The following is a 20,542-nucleotide window of genomic DNA, read 5'->3' on the forward strand; positions in this document are numbered from 1 at the left end:
CACGCCTGGAAACAAGGTAGCTTTTTTTACTAGAAAACAATGAAAAGACAGCAGTTCTGTAGTCATCCCACTCTGATTATACAGTAAACCTCGGATATATCGGACTCGGATATATCGGAAATTCGCTCACAACGAACAGATAAAAAAGAACCGATTTTTCTGTAATGCATTTCCAATAAAAATTCATTGCATATATCGGATTTTTTATAACGGATTTCGCCTATTTTGGACAAAACCAGTGGGAACAATTGAATCCGATATATCCGAGGTTTACTGTAACATTTATATTTTTGTGCTCAAAAGAGTGCAGGTAGATTTCTCATTGATGGTATATGGAACCGGTATGCATGTCACCTGTTAAGCATGTACTAGAAACAGTACTTTTTATTATGTACCTTCTTTCACCAACAGCAAGTATAGCCAACTGTATAGTGAATCACTTTAGTTAGTACTGTGTAATACGGATTTTTGCCAATGAAAAGTCGCCAATAACAACTTCAGCTGATAAATTACCATACAGTGGACTGTGTAGGGCACCACTTCTTCTGACAAGGGCTTTATAAACAGTAACAAGACCCAATAGCAGGCCCGCCGAATCCTTGGAAGCACTCCTGCGAGAAGGAGATACTAAAAAGAAACGTCATTATTGCAAGTGCCACCGCATCCATCCCTGGAAATAACATGGGCCGCGTGCCTGATTGGCAGCCATACAGCGTTAATGAATAACAATATGATGTGGCACGCCGGCGGGCCAAGAGAACGACAGCTGCAGCGCATTCTCCTTAATTAAGTCGGCGAGAGGATGGGAGGGAACGCAAGGAGGAAAAAAAGTGAGGGAAGGACGGAGGGAGGAGAGACCCGCAAGCTGTAAAAATGGTGAGAAAGAAAAATGATTAGGTCATTGGTACTAAGAGGAATTAATCAGCGTCCAGTTAATTAGCGCTACAACCTTGATCATTAATCCTCAAGCCTTCAGACTCAAGCGTTGATCTCTCTCACACACACACACACACACACATATATATAGACTCAACGCCATGACTTGTATCTATTTCCATCTGAGTTTATAGAATAGTAGGCCTTTATCGCCACATAAAACTCTTTACATCCATATGACAAAATGGACATTTCTTTTAAAAGAATGAAATAGTAAAAAGTAAGAAGTGGTTGGAGGGAGCAATGGTGCTGACAAGAAGAAGAAGAGTTGCAAAAAGAGATTGATGAGCTCCGAGCCGGTGGGAGAAAGAGAGAAGAGACAGCAGAGTACTTACCAATAAATTAACTCCTGACTAGAAAGCCCTGTTGTGTGTGTGTGTGTGTGTGTGTGTGTGTGTGTCTTTGAAGATGTGACTATGCAGCATGCCAAAATATTGCGGATGTGCATGCATGTCTGAGAGAACAATACAGTAGGAGATATTAAGATCAAACACAATTTCAGAATGCCAGTCCGATTTGTTTTGGTTTTTGCTGTTTTTCCCATAGGAAATAATGGAAATAGAAGTACTTTTTCTGTTAAATGTGACCTATTACGCTCACTTTTGGCACTTTGTATTGAGTCGTGGACTCCTATAGAGCAGCTACACACAATAACCCGCGATAAAAGCTTTCGAGATCTTCCAGATTATGCATCTCTTTCTGCAGTGTTTCCATGGACTTCCTAAACGGTTTCTTTAATGTACTCCACCCCCGGTCTTCCTTTAGGTACGCCCACTTGGCTGTGATTGGTCACACTCCCAAGTGCTCCCGAGGACTTCTGGACACCTACTAGGTCCTTGTTTACTTACTGCAGTCAATCTGCAGTCTGGGTCACATTGACATCAGTAGAAAGTATGGTTTACGAGCATAATTTTTTTTTAGAATAATCATTACTTCATTCATCATTACTTCATTCATTATTACTTTTATTATTTTGTATAATCTTTTGTACAGAATCTACCAAACAAAATGTTTTTTTGCTGAAATGAATTCTCAGATGAATGCTGACATTCTTTTGCAATCAGTGCTGCTAAGAAAAACATAAAAGCTATAAAAGAAATTGTTGACTTCATGTACAGTATGCAGGATGTAAAAGGCATACAGATGGGATAGGCTCCAGCATATGCATAAGCAGCATAGAAAATCAATGGATGGAAATTTAAAGGCGTATTTTTTCCCCATAAATTGTGTTATATCAAAGACATTCAACATAATACTTGATATGTCCTATTTTTTCTACAGAACCACGATCAAAGTAGATGGGCCAGTTAGGTATTTTGTTACTTTTGGGTAACAAATATAAATGCTTAAGCATATAAACTCCATTAAGTGAAACTGATTTTTGTACAAAATATAACTCAACACGTAGACCAGAGTTCAATTCCACCCTCGGCCATCTCTGTATGGAGTTTACAGCGTGGTTTTCACCGGGTACTCTGGTTTCCTCCCACATTCCAAAAACATGCTAGGTTAATTAGCGACTCCAAATTGTCCATAGGTATGAATGTGAGTGTGAATGGTTGTTTGTCTATATGTGCCTTGTGATTGGCGGGTGACCAGTACAGGGTGTACCCTGCCTCTCGCCTGAAGACATCTGGGATAGGCTCCAGCACCCCCGTGACCCTTGTGGGGAAAAACGGTAGAAAATGAATGAACATAACTCAACATTTGTGATGATCTTGTGTTTTGCTGTAATGGCTTGAGTATACAGCAAAGTACTGACTCATGATTCATATGATATATACAGTATGTTGTGAAATACATACATAATATCGTATTTTTCTTGCCCACTTCCTCAATTGTCGTTTTTTGTCTTTATACTCTACTACTTTTTTCTCTGTGTTTTGTATTTGACGCTAACGTTTACCTCTCACACTACCTTGCATTGTCGTGCATCGATTCTCGTGTTGTGTGTTGAGACGCCAGCTATTGTTCGTCTCAGAAGCAATGAGACCATCCCAGCGTGATGTTGTTTCCATTGGGAATGCGTCTGTCACAGACAGTGCCTCCGTCTCTCCTGCCATCCATTGTGGTTCTGAGTGTGTGTCAGCAAAATAGAAGGTGTTGCAATGTTGTGGTCTAGTTACCTTGTAGATGTACCTTGTATCATTGTCTGCAACCCACTGTTTTGATGCCTGATATGTGTCTAGACTCAATTTCTTATGTTAAATACATAAATACAAATACAAATAAACGGTGTAGACATTGTAAGGGTGAAGGAAAATAAATTTCTAGGGATCACAATAGATGAAAATATGAGCTGGAAACCTCATATTACAAATATACAACATAAAGTGGCCAGAAATATTTCAATATTGAACAAAGCAAATTTTTTTCTCAATCAGAAATCACTCCACACTCTTTATTGCTCTCTGGTTCTACCATATCTTACTTATTGTGTGGAAATATGAAATAATAACTATAAAAGCAATCTTCACTCGCTAAATGTACTGCAAAAAAAGGTCAGTAAGGATAATTCATAATGCCGCCTACTAACTCCATATTTCTAAAATCACAAAAACTTAAACTTGCTGATATAGTTAATCTTCAAACAGCTAAAATAATGCATAAGGCTAAAAATAAAAAAAATAAAATAAAAACCGATATTAGGAAAGCAGGAAGTGAACAAATGTAACAGTTACTGATTGTAAAAGTACCAGATGGAGGGGTAGGATTTAATAAGCTTTGCATCTTCCTACTCCTTTTGGACATGTGGAACTGTGAACTGATTATGTGATGCACTCAATTGTAATCTGATGCATGTTCAAATTAAATAAAACCATTACCAAATATTTGAAAAAATAATAAATAGTGTATATAAATATAATAATAGTACATACAGTAAATAGCAAACTTGCCTGGGCCTCCTTGCTTTCGTCTTCACCACAGAGGACTCATGTAGAGTCCGCATCACTGCAGATGCCGCACCAATTCTCACGTCGATCTCGCGTTCCATCCCTCCCTCACTCATGAACAAGACCCTGAGGTACTTAAACAGGATCTCATCCCCGACCCAGAAATGGCATTCCACACTTTCCCGGTTGAGAACCGTGGACTCAGACTTGGAGGTGCTGATTCTCATCCCGGCTGCTGAACCGATCCAGTGAGAGTTGAAGGTCACAGCACGATTGAGCCAGCAGGACCACATTATCTGCAAAAAGCAGAGACCCGTTCTGACTGCCCGCCAAACCAGAACCCCTCAACTGGTCTGGACTGGTTGATGGTGGAATCGAACTCAAGTCTTCTAGCTGTGAGGCCTGCACGCTAACCACTCTTCCGCTGTGCAGCTAAATAATATAACAATTAAAAATGTATTAAATACACAATATTTAAAAAGTACTCACTGATACACTTAATTCTTAAAAAAAAACATAAGCTTCTCGGATGGAATTTTAGTGGATCTCAGTGTTTTGATGCATGTCTCCTCCATTGCGCTAACCATTTGGTCACCGTGCAACCTCACCCTCATTTAATTTATGAAAAAATAAATAAAATTAAATTATATAAAAATTAACAACATAAAAAACACAATTAGAAATATGTTAAAAAAATATTAAAAAAGTACTCAATGATACACTTAATTCTTTAAAAAAAAACATCAGCTTCTCTGACTCTACTTTGGTGGACCTCAGTGTTTTGATGCATGTCTCCTCCATTGCGCTAACCACTTGGTCCCCGTGCAACCTCACCCTCATTTAATTTATGAAAAAATGAATAAAATTAAATTATATCAAAATTAACAACATAAAAAACACAATTAAAAATATATAATAAAACTTAAGTATAATCTTATTTTATTTTATTTTATTTTATTTTATTTTATTTTATTTTATTTTATTTTATTTTATTTTATTTTATTTTATTTTATTTACTGTAGCCATTTGCATTGATTGCATTGATACAGCTCATAATATTAAATGCATAGCATAATATAACAAGAAAATGCTTCTTTTACTGCAATATATATGATCACATTTGCAATTCATTTGCATTTTAAACACTTTCCTTCTTTCTCAAATACCGAAAAAGCTATGTGGATCTGAGATTATTAGAATCCTAATTACGCTGCAGCTCAGTCGCTGATTTAATACACGACTATTACACTGTGTGTCATGTTTTATGTGGAGCCATAACTTGGCCATTAAAACCTCGCAGACGTCCGTGTTAAAATGTCAATGCATGTTGTAGATGGACTAATAGCATTTGTGTGTCTTTCTCCATTCCTTGTCTGTCTGTCTGTCTATATAGATAATGTGTCAGCCCCTCCCACTCCTACCACCCATCCAATCACCACCCATCCCTCCACCCCAACCCTCCTCCTCCACCTCCCATCGGACCCGAGAGGTAACACACCAGCACTTTTTTGTTGTTAATCCTGCTTCTGTTGACCTTCATCTTCATGCTTTCCTCTGCACGCTTTTTGTTGTGCTGCAACCTTTATTTTACACATGCAAGCATGCATGCACACAATCAACCTTTCTTATCTCTGCCCACATATTTCTGCTTAGTCAGCATTTTTGTAGCTTTTGCATGCATGTGCGTGATCCTGCCAGGATTAGCCAGTGCCTTGTGCATACTGTTAATGAATCCGCAAGAGTAAGGTCTCTAGTTGACTGACACCATTTTTTTTTGGCCAGAAAAAGAGGATCACTACACACGAGAAAATACAACAAAAGTGTGTGTTTATGCATACAGTGTCAGAAAGTAGACCGAGGTAGTATGCTGTGAGAAAGACACATCAGAGATCCAGGTGGATGTCTAATCGTATCATCTCAGAAGCGTGTGACGGCTCTAGAAAGAGCTCAGCGGGAGCGTGTTTGCTACATATACAAAGTCATCTATTTATTTCATTCACAAACACTTGCTTTTCACCTTCAGCTTTCTGAAGAGTAGACTTTTTTTTTTTTTTTTTTAGTTCTTTCGATGCCGACATCTTTTTGAAGGTACGGTAGATGTTGTTGACCTACTCTCGAGGTGCCGTAAATGTCAAAGAGAGTCAAAGGAAAAAGCTACAGTGTGAGCATTAAATGTTTAGTTGATGTTAGCGTTAGTCTCAAGATCGTTTTTAACTTATTGTCGGGTCAAAATACGACGTCATGGGGTCTCGTACTCACAAAATACGACGGAAAAGTTGTATCTGTATCCGATATTCATTCATTCATTCATTTTCTACCGCTTTTTCCTCACGAGGGTCGCGGGGATGCCAGCCAATCACAGGGCACATATAGACAAACAACCATTCACACTCACATTCATACCTATGGACAATTTGGAGTCGCCAATTAACCTAGCATGTTTTTGGAATGTGGGAGGAAACCGGAGTACCCGGAGAAAACCCACGCATGCACGGGGAGAACATGCAAACTCCACACAGAGATGGCTGAGGGTGGAATTGAACCCTGGTCTCTTAGCTGTGAGGTCTGCGCACTAACCACTCGACCACTGTGCAGCTCCCACATACCTGTATTATGCAAATTTTTTATAGAATTTTTAATTGGACTCCTATAGAGCAGCTACACACAATAACCCGCAAAGAAAGCTTTCTAGATCTTCCAGAATCTGCATGTATTCCAGTTGTATTTCCTTTTATTTCTTAAACAGCCCACCTCTGGGCATGCCAACTCCACTGTCATTGGTCCAATTCAGCTTGCACAGCTAACAGCTTGTACTCAGGTACGCCCATATAAGGATGTCATAGAAGGCTCACTATGACATCACAGTGAGCCAGTATGAGAAAAAAAACTCTAAAACCTAGTGTTCAGAGCCATCACATATGTTGTTTGGGTCTGGAACCAATTAACTGTGATAAACGAGGGGAAGAAAAACACTTCTGTCTTACATTTATTTACTTATTTACTTTGTTTTTGTCTTTAAATGGTTCATCAATCATTTGTGGAAAGTTTTAATAGTAGGAAGAATTAATAATAATAGACAGTATTAATAGTATTTTGGGGTATTTTCTTATAGTTTCGAACATCTTGTTCGAGATGTACTTCAGAGATTAATTTTTTTCCATATCTTCTGAGAGTCAGGAGGTTCCACATTGAACTTACAGTGACCAGTTGGAGACCGATAACAACAAATTTAACACACTAGCTCCCCATTCTTGAGACCTTGGAACACAAACCAGTCATATAACCCCCAAGGAGAATAAAATAGCTAATTGAAGCCAATTAATCCAGATTAGCAAAGGGCTGTACTCACTATTGCTGCTTTGATGTAGTTTGGACTGTGATGTAGTGCGTTCATTAGGATGCTGCTACTTGCTTTTTTTTTTTTTTTTTTCCCCTCCTGTCTTTTCCCCGGCCGGCCTCGATCACACTCTGCCTACGCCGACGTGTCTGTGTATTAATGATTCATGCTGTACCTCGTCAATGTTAAGGTGCAAGTGCTGCATCAATAACTTTGTGTCCTTGCTGCGTCCTTATTGGCTTCAACGCTTCTCATCAGCACTCACTTTGCCGCATCATTGTGACGAACCGTCCTCAGTTAGCTTGTAACGTCTGATCAATCAATCCTGTATGTCCATTCACTTCTGGTCGTTCCCATGTATGTGTAATGCAAATGTTTGTCTAATCACATACACACATCATGAATGTATGTGTCAGTTCATTCACATACACACATCATTGAAAACTGTCTTTCCAGTCACATAAACACAGAGTAACTGTCTGTCTGTCCATTCACGCACACTCATAATGTCAACATATTTGGCAAACATGTATGTCAATTCACACACATGTCCATTCCTCCAGTATGTCCATTCCCATACACACAAAAGGCAAGTATTCTGTATTATGTATTTTACATATGTGTAATGTAATAATGTTAACATATCTGTCCATGGGCTACACGGTAATCGAGTGGTTAGCGCACAGCCCACACAGCTAGGAGACCCGAGTTCGAGTTCGATTCCAATTCAAGAAACAATACAAGCAGTTGATGTTTGCTAAATACAAGGATGAAGAGTCTTGAACCAGTCATGATGTGCTATATATATCACTATATTGACACTTACTATGGTACACATAATGTAATTGAATGGTCATATCACCTTGTACTTCGGTACGAGGTGCATTATTAAAAAAAAAAAAAACCTTAAACTGTATTATGGAAAGCAGGAAGTGAAGAAATGTAACAGTTACGGATTGTAAAAGTACCAGATAGAGGGGTAGGATTTAATAAGCTTTGCTTCTTCCTACTCCTTTTGGACATGTGGAACTGTGAACTGATTATGTGATGCATTCAATTGTAATCTGATGCTTGTTCAAATGAAATAAAACCATTACCATTACCATACATTTCCCATTTAGGCACTTTTTGGTCACAAGTGCCCCTTTTGCACTTCATTCGTCTCATGTTTTCTTCTCCTCAGTATGTATATCTTGCAAAATGAGTCTCTTGCCCTTAGTGTCCTATTGGATAAAATGATTCTCATAGTACAGGTACTACCCAAAAAATTTGAATATCAAGTAAAACTTGTTTTATTTTGGTAATTTAACCTAAAAGGGGCAGCACAGCCGTCCGAGTGGTTAGCGCGCAGACCTCACAGCTAGGAGACCAGGGTTCAATTCCACCCTCGGCCATCTCTGTGTGGAGTTTGCATGTTCTCCCCGTGCATGCGTGGGTTTTCTCCGGGTACTCCGGTTTCCTCCCACATTCCAAAAACATGCTAGGTTAATTGGCGACTCCAAATTGTCCATAGGTATGAATGTGAGTGTGAATGGTTGTTTGTCTATATGTGCCCTGTGATTGGCTGGCCACCAGTCCAGGGTGTACCCCGCCTCTCGCCCGAAGACAGCTGGGATAGGCTCCAGCACCCCCCGTGACCCTTGTGAGGAAAAAGTGGTAGAAAATGAATGAATGAATGAACCTAAAAGATGAAACCAACCAATTGTATTGAGCCATGATATATAAAGTATGAAGATTTTCAACTTATTAAACCACAAATCCACAAACTCGGAAAATTTGAATACTGTGAAAAGCTTCAGTTTTATAGGTCCTAAAAATCCAATCTGGCAAGTAATCCAAAACATCTGCAAAACGTTTTACTTGATATTCAAATTTTTGGAGGGGTTAGTACCTGTATATCCTCATTCTCCTCCATTGTTGATGTTGGTGTAGACTGTCATTACTTTGAAATGGAAAAACGTATATTGAAAGTCTATAACCCAAATGTGCTCGTTTTCTCCTTTTCAAGTAGGTGAATAAGAAGCATTAGTTTGTATCACCAGCTGTCCGTGCTTCTGCTTGTTTTTATTCCCGCTCATATTGAAGAAAGTAAGCCTATAACGTTGCTAACAAGGTCGACGTCAATGATATAACAAAATGCCACCAAAATTCCACTTGCTCTTTTTCCTCACTCATCTGCAAGTCAAGTGGTTGATTTCATTTCCTTGCAGGTGGGGGGTGGGGTGGGGATGGTGGGGGGGGTTGGTGTTTAAAGTTTCCTTCATTCAAAATGCATTGTGCTCTTTGCAGGTGCTCGGCTGGAATGGCCGTTGCTATTGCTTTATTCACTGTCCTTATTTCTACACCTATTTCTCACCCATTCTGTCAGTGCAGGTGGTGGCGGGGGGGGGGGGGGGGGGGGGGGGGGGGGGTTGGTGATGAAAGGTGATAATGCAAGTCAGGTGGAAGATATCGACTTTTCTATCCCGTCTTCTTTCATTCACCCCATTTCTGGCACATTCTACCTACCCCCCCCCCCAACCCACACAGCTTATCCCCATCTCTCACTTTTAATACGTCTTTTTCTTTGTCTCTATTCATTGGCGCTCTAAGCCCTCACATATAGACTCAAACTCTTTTCCACTCTTTTTCCCGTAGATCCCGGCGCAGTGGTGGAGACTCACAGTGCAGTACCGTACGCAGTCATCGGGGGCGTGCTTGCACTGCTGGTGTTCACGGTCATCTGCGTCCTCATCGTCACCATTTGGTGCTCCGTCCGCCAGAAAGGTAAAAACGCAGGAGTTATTAGCTTACAGTGGATTCGGAAAATATTCCAAATTACTTTGAAGATGCAACACAGAATACATGAACATGCAGTAATAACTGTGGAAAACCCACTAAAGACACTAAATCTAAAACACTAAATCTACCTATAGACAAACAACCATTCACACTCACATTAATACCTATGGACAATTTGGAGTCACCAATTAACCTAGCAGGCTGCACGGCGGTCGAGTGGTTAGTGCGCAGACCTCACAGCTAGGAGACTGGGGTACACAATTCCACGCTCGGCCATCTCTGTGTGGAGTTTGCATGTTCTCCCCGTGCATGCGTGGGTTTTCTCCGGGTACTCCGGTTTCCTCCCACATTCCAAAAACATGCTAGGTTAATTGGTGACTCTAAATTGTCCATAGGTATGAATGTGAGTGTGAATGGTTGTTTGTCTATATGTGCCCTGTGATTGGCTGGCGACCAGTCCAGGGTGTACCCCGCCTCTCGCCCGAAGACAGCTGGGATAGGCTCCAGCACCCCCTGCGACCCTCGTGAGGAAAAGCGGTAGAAAATGAATGAATGAATGAACATACTGATGTTTGCATTTTGTGACACTATAGTCGTGGGGAGTATGCTGGAGCCTATCCCAGCTGACTTTTGACTATGTGAAATCAAATTCTGGTGTGGAGTTGGTTCACTTCAGATCAAGTCTTGCTGCATGGACCAAAGACAAAAACCAGGGTTAACAAAACAGGGACTCATTGAGCGCTTTAAGTCTTGCTGCCTTGTCTCTAGAACCAGTTCAAAAAAACAACCAGTTGCCTCTTGCCCGAAGACAGCTGGGATAGGCTCCAGCACACCCGCGACCCTCGTGAGGAAAAGCGGTAGAAAATGAATGAATGAATGAACATACTGACGTTTGCATTTTGTGACACTATAGTCGTGGGGAGTATGCTGGAGCCTATCCCAGCTGACTTTTGACTATGTGAAATCAAATTCTGGTGTGGGGTTGGTTCACTTCAGATCAAGTCTTACTGCATGGACCAAGGACAAAAACCAGGGTTAACAAAACAGCGCTTTAAGTCTTGCTGCCGGGTCTCTAGAACCAGTTAAAAAAAAACAACCAGTTGCCTCTTGCCCTGAAGACAGCTGGGATAGGCTCCAGCGACCCTCTTGAGGATAAGCGGTAGAAAATGAATGAATGAATTAACCTAGCATGTTTTTGGAATGTGGGAAGAAACCGGTAGAACATGCAAACTCCACACAGACATGGCCGAGGGTGGGATTGAACTCGGGTCTCCTTGCTGTGAGACCAGCGCGCTAACCACTCGTCCACCGTGCAACCCCAATGCTAAACATTTCTCAATTAATTCACTTACAATTACTGTCAATTCACAAACACACAATACTGTATTTGTCTGTTTTCATATACATAACAGAAGTCTAGAACTAGTGGCGCTAGCAGCTAGCGACATGTTAACATTAGTGCGACATGAAATCATGATGTTTGGGGGGGGGGGGGGGGGCACTTACAGTATGTCCACAATCGGAGAGACAAAAGGTCTTTTAAAATGATGAGATTCTATCCCGTGATGGATGACCTCAAGACAGGGTAGTGGATGAGAGGGAGGTGTTTTATGACTATATGCTAGTGTATTAAAGCTCATCCATTAAAATAAAACCTCCCTATCTTTTTAAAGTGCCCCACCCACACACTCACCCACTCTGATGTTGGCAGCCTTCAACTGCAACCGTCAAGCTGCCAAGAGAGAAATGATCGAAGGCGGCCATGAGGCAGACAAGCTGCCAGTTAGCGTTCAGTGTAGCTACACTGCCAATCAGCATAGAGGCTCGACTATTACGGCCAGTCAATTTGGTGACGACAGCTCGGAGACCAGGGTTCAATTCCACGCTCGGTCATCTCTGTGTGGAGTTTGCATGTTCTCCCTGTGCATGCGTGGGTTTTTTCTCCAGATACTCCGGTTTCCTCCCACATTCCAAAAACATGCTAGGTTAATTGGTGACTCCAAATTGTCCATAGGTATGAATGTGAGTGTGAATGGTTGTTTGTCTATATGTGCCCTGTGATTGGCTGGCGATCAGTCCCGGGTGTACCCCGCCTCTCGCAACCAAGACAACTGGGATAGGCTCCAGCATCCCCCACGACCCTCGTGAGGAAAAGCGGTAGAAAATGAATGAATGAATTTGGTGACGACAGCTCGGTACCAGGGTTCGATTCCACCCTCGGCCATCTTTGTGTGGAGTTTGCATGTTCTCCCCCGTGCATGCGTGGGTTTTTTCTCCGGGTACTCCGGTTTCCTCCCACATTCCAAAAACATGCTAGGTTAATTAGCGACTCCAAATTGTCCATAGGTATGAATGTGAGTGTGAATGGTTGTTTGTCTATATGTGCCCTGTGATTGGCTGGAAAAGCGGTAGAAAATGAATGAATGAATGAATGAATGAATTTGGTGACGAGGGCGACGGCGGCTGCGGTGGGTGGGGTGGGTCGTTAAGGCGAATGTCAGTACATAAGACGATGGTGTGTGTGAGGTATAGTATTTCACACACACACACACACACACACACACACACACACACTGGAGGGTTATTATAAATGTGTTTTTGTGTGATGCAATCACATAACCTTCCCTCCACCCTCTTTTCCACTTTCTCCCACTCCCCCCCTCCCTTTTTTCCCAAACCTCCATGACCCCCCCCCCCTTCTACTTTTAACTTCCACACGGTATATAGGCTCGTACCGCACCCGAGAGCCCATTCTTGCTTGGTACTGACCTAAAACAAAAGCTAACTAATGCATTATTTAAACCTGTCAGGTAATGAGTAAGAATTGCCGTGATTGGTTGTCATGATAATAATAATAATAATAATAATTCTGCATGGCACTGCTGCTGCTGTGATCACGATTGCTTCGCCGCCTAATCCCGCCTCCCCCAATTTCCCTTCTGGGTCTCTCTCCTCCTCATTTAGGCTCCTATCTTACCCACGAGGCCAGCGGCTTGGATGAACACGGCGAAGTGCAGGAAGCTTTCCTGAACGGGAACGACGCCAGCCAGGGCAAGAAGGAGTACCTACTGTAGCCCTTTGACCCCTATGTCCTTCCTTCCTCCTTTTTCCCTCCAATCCCACCTTACATACACACATTTCTACACAACATGTGATACTTATATAGAATCTTTAGAGCCGATCGCCATTAATAACTGTGCCATAAATGTAAAAAAAAAAAAAAATTGGGTATAATTTCAAAAAGTGCTATTTTCAATCCACAGCCAGGGAGCTGTCCAGCAGCTATCGATGCTAGAAAACGTTCTCCAATTGCCAAAAGCAGTCCATCCAAACGGAGCTCATCCATAATTCCGAGTCTCTGGGAAGTATTCATACTTTTATGAATAAGCTAACCGGCTTGTTTGACCGTAGCTTAAGTGATTCCTATTTCCATTTCTGGTTTTATTTCTGACACATGTGTGGGGGAAAGGTGCTTCTCTTTTCCCTCTTCGTCATATCTCAACTGTTTAGCCCTTCCCTTTTTTTGTTGGCTCACTGTAATGAAGGGATTAGCGTTGAGCCTCGCCTTTGCCGACAAAGAAGAAAGAAATATGACTTGCAGAGACATTAAAGAAATGCGTAATTATTTTAGAATGTCATTAAAGGGGATAAAATGGTTTACGTCTTCATGGGAAGGGCAAAAAAGGGGGGGACCATTTTTGAATGCTACACACACACACACACATATTCATTCATATGTAAACATATTGACAAAGCGAATATACATATCTCTGAATTCCTTATTTGTATAAAAAAAAAGAACGAGAGCAGTAAATTAAACTTTTCAGAGAGAAGAAACTGTTTACTATTGCATTATGAAAACTACTATACTAACACAGAATATTAGCCTATAGAGCAAACTACTGTCCAGTGATCTTTAAAGAAAAAAACATTGTAAAATAAAAAAAAATGTCTTTATCAGAAACCTACAAAGGAGTATTAGGTCCACAATGAAACAGAAAAAAACAAAAAAAAGGAGAATAAGCGTGCTTTGTTATGAGAAAAAAGTTGTAATATTTTTTTTAATTATTACTTTTATTTAAATAGTTTCCACAGGAAATAATGTAAAGATAATTAATCAGTTCCAGCATCAAACTGTCCCCATTATAATGTATTTTCTTAACTGTACATTAAACCACAAGTATAAAGTGATAACTACTATGTAATACAAAATAAAGCAAAACTACTCACTCGGTCAATACACATAATGAAGTAATGCTGCCACCAAGTGGTGTATTGTAAGTATTGCTATTATTATTGAAGTCTTTTCTTCCATTTATTATCGTCACCATTGCATAACCTTCTGTGGTGGCATCAAAGTTAATATTAATATATATTTCATGATGTAATAGATGTTCAAATCGGTGTGTTTAGGTTCCTGTGGAAATATTGAAATTCAGTTAAAAATGTAACTTTCTTCCCTTAAGATTTTCCATTTGGAAAAATGTAGTTTTTTTTTAATATTACGATTTTATTCTCATATCTTTGCAAGCTTTTCTCTTTTTTTTTTTCTTTTCAATGTGGCCCTCCTTTGGTAGAAAAGGTCTTATTGAGTTTTTTTTATGAATTATTCTTGTTTGAACAAATATGATTGTTGTTACTGTTATTATTATTATTATTATTATTATTATTGACGTTGTTATTATGACAATTGTAAATGTTAATGAAATGTACACTTCTCATGCTTTGTTTTTAATTCTACTGTAGAGAAGTTGATGTCTTATTATTTTTTTCCACCCCCCCACCCCGATTTTCCTCTGCCCCCCCCCCCCCCCCCCCCCCCCCCCCCCTCCCCGCCCAACCAATTCCTTGACTCTCTCTTTCCTCCCTCGTCTTTCACTGTTTATTTTAGTGTCCATGTGTCATTGTTGGTATATAGCTAACTATTTCTTTTTAGGGGAAAGATACAAAAGCACGACAAAATAAACAAAAAAAAGAATCCCAAAAAAAAAGAAAATCTTGATTTGTTTTTATTTGAACCAGATTTGGCCGCCGAAGACCAGGTCGCCTACGCACTCGCCCTTGACCGCCACCCAACACACATTGCACCGGACCCTTATGCTTGCCCCCCCGTAGGTAGATTCTCCTTCACATTAAGAGGAGTCAGTTGAGGTGGCTCGGGCATCTAGTCCGGATGCTTCCCGGACGCCTCCCTGGTGAGGTGTTCCGGGCATGCCCAGCCGGGAAAAGGCCCCGGGGGCAGACCTAGGACACGCTGGAGGGACTATGTCTCACAGCTGGCACTGGGAACGCCTTGGTGTCCTCCCGGTAGAGCTGGAGGAGGTGGCCGGGGACCGGGAAGTCTGGGCTTCCCTACTAAGACTGCTGCCCCCGCGACCCGGACCCGGATAAGCGGAGGAAAATGGATGGATGGATGTTTTGGCGTATTTTGTATTTTACAGGTGCTGTTTTATTCCAATCTGAAAAAAGAGAGCAGGAGATGGAGCTTGTATAGTGGATCTATAAGGTGGGGAGATAAAGTCATAGAAGTCGAGTAAACAAAACAGACGGAAGCCTGGCACAGCTAATGAATCATAAGGCCGGATCGCGTAAAAAAAAAAAAAAAAAATGTCTGCGCCATTAAGGTGCTCGCAATCAATACCCGATTCTGTCAAGAAGCACTCAACATGTCCATCTGTGCTCTGGACTAAATTTGAAAGCGGCCGCGGGTCACCGGGGTGACAGATCAATAGCGGGGCCTTCGGTGGTAGGCTGTCATAAAGAAAGATTGTCAAGCGGCAATCAAAGTAATGGACTGACACGCAGCATGCGTTTGACACGGGCAACAGCACAGAGGAACACACGTAGAAGACATGTCTGCCTTATTATGACGGAAAGGTGGCCGATTCTATCAGGCCTGACGTGATGGATGGCGAATAAAAACTGCAACTTGTTACTTTGTGATAAGAAAAGAAAACAAGCTGGAAATGTATTGATGCTGTAATGTGTATGCCAGGGCAGTAGGTGGCGACCAACCGAAACACGACCGAGTTTTTGCTTGCAGTGCCTCCTTAAAGGCTTATACTTGATTTGTAATAAATGCGGACTTTGAGGGAAAAGCTAGGTGGCAACTTTAACTTTAAGGTGATGTGAGTGTGAATGGTTGTTTGTCTATATGTGCCCTGTGATTGGCTGGCGACCAGTCCAGAGTGTACCCCGACTCTCGCCCGAAGATAGCTGGGATAGGCTCCAGCCCTCGTGACCCTTGTGAGGATAAACGGTAGAAAATGAACGTTATTATTGTTGTCTATTGTGGGATTATTTAAACCTGTATTAACAGCCTGTTGTATCGGCGTCATAATTACTGACACCTAGTGACCAAAGTAGAGTACTACATTTAGAATACACAATTTTAAAGAAGCTTCATAATTCCCTTTTCGTTCATGTAGTCATTTTTATGCTTGATAATGCCTAATTTACCACAAAAAACTAAGTAACATTTGCTTCAATTTGCATATTTTTGACAAATATAAACCAAACAGCATAATTTATTACTTAATATATGTTTGAAAAACAAAAGCGAAATTTGAACCATGATGTGGTGATACACAAATCTAGTGTGTATTTTACCCAGCTATCTAACTCATGTGTAAGTAGATAACGCTGTATAAGTATGTTTTACACGCGAAATACAAAAATATCGCCATATTTTGTCAAAATATTATATTTATGTGAATAATACTTTCATACTGTATGCGCTAGGTATAGCTAGCTAACTGAATGAGTGTGCACGACTCACGAAGACACCGGACAAAAATAACAGCTGTGGCTGTAGGCAACCTCCAAGATGGCAGTAGCTGCAGCTGAAGTATCATGAACTCTATCTATCTATCCATCCATCCATCCATCCATCCACCCACCCACCCATCCATCCATCCATCCATCCATCCACCCACCCATCCACCCATCCACCCATCATCCATCCATTCATCTATCATCTATCATCTATCCATTCATCTATCATCTATCCATCTATCATCTATCATCTATCCATCTATCCATCTATCCATCTATCCATCTATCATCTATCATCTATCATCTATCATCTATCCATCTATCCATCTATCCATCTATCATCTATCATCTATCATCTATCATCTATCATCTATCATCTATCATCTATCATCTATCCATCTATCCATCTATCCATCTATCCATCTATCCATCTATCCATCTATCCATCTATCCATCTATCCTCTATCATCTATCATCTATCATCTATCATCTATCCATCTATCATCTATCCATCTATCCATCTATCCATCTATCCATCTATCCATCTATCCATCTATCATCTATCATCTAATCATCTAATCATCTAATCATCTTATCATCTTATCATCTATATCTATCCATCTATCCATCTATCATCTATCCATCTATCCATCTATCCATCTATCCATCTATCCATCCATCCATCCATCCATCCATCCATCCATCCATCCATCCATCCATCCATCCATCCATCCATCCATGTTGTAATGCCAGTGGTATTAATAATGGCTGAGCAGTTTGTTCTTTACTTCTGTTCCTGCTGTTTTATGCAATTATTGATAAATGACATGTGCCTCAGAGAAATTGTTGTGCTGCATTTTCACATGCACTCCAGATCATGATGAAGGTCGAGGTCATAAAAACAAAGTAAGCGGTTGCCCCCTAGTACTGCTTCACATTACTACTCGTTCGCATGCATCCTGATAAACGGGCCATTAGGACTAAATGCCAGTTAAGATGACAGACGTCATTTTTTTTTTTTTTGATCGAATCCAAGCGGGACTCGCAATCATCGACAAGTCAAATCGATTGACACAAGCACAAATGAAATGCGTACAAGGCTGACAAGAAGCAAACGTATATTCCCGCTTGAGTTTATGGCATTGGCTATAATGTGGACAATAATGACAACATCGAGTCAATGAATGCCTCATTCGCTCCTTTGAGCAATCGTTTCATACATTTGGAACAGGTTGGCTGCTTACGACTTACATCGAGTAAATATTTTTATGCTTATATAGCCAATCCTGTCAGTCCAACCATGACGTCTTTACATTATCCTCGCCATACAGCAGCTCAGTTGTACCTATCCTTATAGTCAAAACAGGATGTAAGAAACGTGTGTGTTGACTGATTTGGCAGCGTGACCCAAGTGCGGTGTGTTTAAAGAGGCATCGACTGAGGTGGCTGAGTGTGTTGAGGCATAATCAGGAAGCTGAGAGCTTTCAGGCGGACAGAACAATTGAACGGGCTTGAGGAGCCAGGAAAATCTATATTTTTACCCCCTTTTACTGAGCTGGTTTCTCTCTAAATAGTCTACTTCAGTAGTTTTCAAGTGATGCAATACGAGGGAGAAAATACACTCGCTGGACACATTAAAGCATGGGTATCCAAAGTGCAGCCTGAGGGCCATTTGTAGCCCCCTAGTCTATTGTACAGATACAATTAACCATGTCTGGGTTTGTTAAAGCCCTCAAAAAGGCGATTTATATGCCAAGATGATAATAATTGGATTGATTTTTTTGCGTGTTTAATGAATTTAAATCAAAGCGGCCCTTCAGTTCCTCTGTATGCTGCCCTCAGTGGAAAAATGAAGATGAGAATAATATTGCTTTTTATGTTTTCTCCATGATAGATGAACAATCCAATTAACATGAGCAGGACCCCCTCTGTTTATTATGACAAGAGACCACCGCATTGTGGTTACAAGTGTAATCCAAACAACCATGAAGATTGTGTCAAAACCAGGTTAATTATGTCGCGGGTGGCGGAGCGCGGGTGGCGGAGCGCGGGCGGCGGAGCGCGGGCGGCGGAGCACAGGCGAAGCGCGTGTGGCGGAGTGCGGGCGGCGGAGCGCGGGCGGCGGAGCGCAGGCGAAGCGCAGGCGAAGCGCAGGCGAAGCGCAGGCGAAGCGCAGGCGAAGCGCAGGCGAAGCGCAGGCGAAGCGCAGGCGAAGCGCGTGTGGCGGAGCGCGGGCGGCGGAGCGCGGGCGGCGGAGCGCGGGCGGCGGAGCGCGGGCAAAGTGCACGTGAAGCGCAGGCGAAGCGCAGGCGAAGCGCAGGCGAAGCGCAGGCGAAGCGCAGGCGAAGCGCATGCTGCGTAATGGTAAACGTCACCAACATCACAGGCAGATGTGTCGCGTACATTACAGTGGAAAAAACAGCAAGACAGCAACCACTAGTTAATGTAAGCGTCTGAACCAGCATGTACATTTTTGTCTGAGATCATCTGAGATGTCAACCAATTAGAGCCCATAAAATGAATTCCTATGCTGCATGTTTGTTAGATTAATCAACTTTCTGGTTCTCCTATGTATAGATGAAGCGGACTCTACTAATAACATTGATTTTTCGCGTGTTTAATGAATTTAAATCAAAGCGGCCCTTCAGTTCCTCTGTATGCTGCCCTCAGTGGGAAAAATGAAGATGAGAATAATATTGCTTTTTATGTTTTCTCCATGATAGATGAACAATCCAATTAACATGAGCAGGACCCCCTCTGTTTATTATTACAAGAGACCACCGCATTGTGGTTACAAGTGTAATCAAAACAACCATGAAGATTGTGTCAAAACCAGGTTAATTATGTCCCTCCCCCCAAATGCAGCGTCCTCTCTGGACCGTAATATTACGAGTGAGTGTTTAATTAAACACTGTCACTCATATCTATATTACAGCTGGCAGGAACTTAAAAGGGGTGCTTTAGAAAAAGAACCACAGGATGAGCGGTTGGAGGAAACGTGACATCTGTGATCAGGATTGCCGTCATCATCAGGAGGATTCATTTTCTCGCTGACATTTGGCAGGGGACCTGATAATTAAGTGGCCTTTTCGTTAGTGAGCTACTCCCAGCATCTGTGCACGAGGTTAATGATTAGGTAAACAGCCACAAGAACTTGTTTATTCTTTTGTAAAACCGCAAACCATCTAAGTCAAATGAGCTGTTGGCAAATAGGGGATTGTTCTAAGAAGATGACAGAGGTTTAAGTGTAATTTTACCCACAAACACTAACACTGTGGCACTGTCAATATGCTCTGTTTTTTTCCTTAACAGGCCATGAATGATGATAAAATACATGTTTGATTCTGGAGTGGTTCCACCATGACACAAATGTCAGAAATAGTAAATAAATAAATATTGCATTGTGAGTTAAATGGCACAAAAAAGCAATTAATTCCTACAACCAAACATACTTACTTAGCTGGTCACTTTCTGGTTCTGACATTAAAACAAAAAGTATAGGACTCATTCATTTTGGGGCATTGAGATTTGGCCATTTGGCAGAGAAATAGTTCTATTGGGACTCAAAGGACTCAAATTTCATGGCGCAGCGCAATTTGGCACAGCGCACGTAATGGTAATTTCTACCAATGCACCACTGTGCGCAACCAATTTGATTATTTGGTGGACTGGACTGCGCCAAGATGGGCGCAGCCAGGCGAGGAGTCCATATTTTCAGCTTTGTGACAAATTTGTGACAAAACAGTGCGCCAAAGGTGCGGAGAAAGTTCGGCAGCTCCAACCTGGTCTATTTGGGGCACAGGCGAAGCGCAGGTTAAGC

At 41.5% G+C, this 20,542-nt stretch overlaps 1 protein-coding gene across 4 annotated transcripts in view; it reads left to right on the forward strand.

Annotated features, from left to right (window-relative positions):
- cadm4 (cell adhesion molecule 4) overlaps nucleotides 1-16,379 on the forward strand; it is a 63,296-nt gene extending 46,917 nt beyond the window's left edge. The window contains exons 7-10 of one of the 4 annotated variants that reach the window (XM_058054101.1): nucleotides 5,224-5,319; nucleotides 9,805-9,933; nucleotides 12,676-12,758; nucleotides 12,913-16,378. In XM_058054101.1, coding sequence (XP_057910084.1) covers nucleotides 5,224-5,319; nucleotides 9,805-9,933; nucleotides 12,676-12,716 — 266 coding nt within the window. In that variant the 3' untranslated portion in view covers nucleotides 12,717-12,758; nucleotides 12,913-16,378. Of the gene's footprint in view, nucleotides 1-5,223; nucleotides 5,320-9,804; nucleotides 9,934-12,675; nucleotides 12,759-12,912 lie in introns of all 4 variants that reach the window. The other 3 variants (XM_058054103.1, XM_058054100.1, XM_058054102.1) reach the window with 3 other exon arrangements.
- Nucleotides 16,380-20,542: the final 4,163 nt, after the last annotated feature.

Source organism: Doryrhamphus excisus, chromosome 17 (genome assembly GCF_030265055.1).
Source record: "Doryrhamphus excisus isolate RoL2022-K1 chromosome 17, RoL_Dexc_1.0, whole genome shotgun sequence".
Taxonomy (NCBI): Eukaryota; Metazoa; Chordata; class Actinopteri; order Syngnathiformes; family Syngnathidae; genus Doryrhamphus; species Doryrhamphus excisus.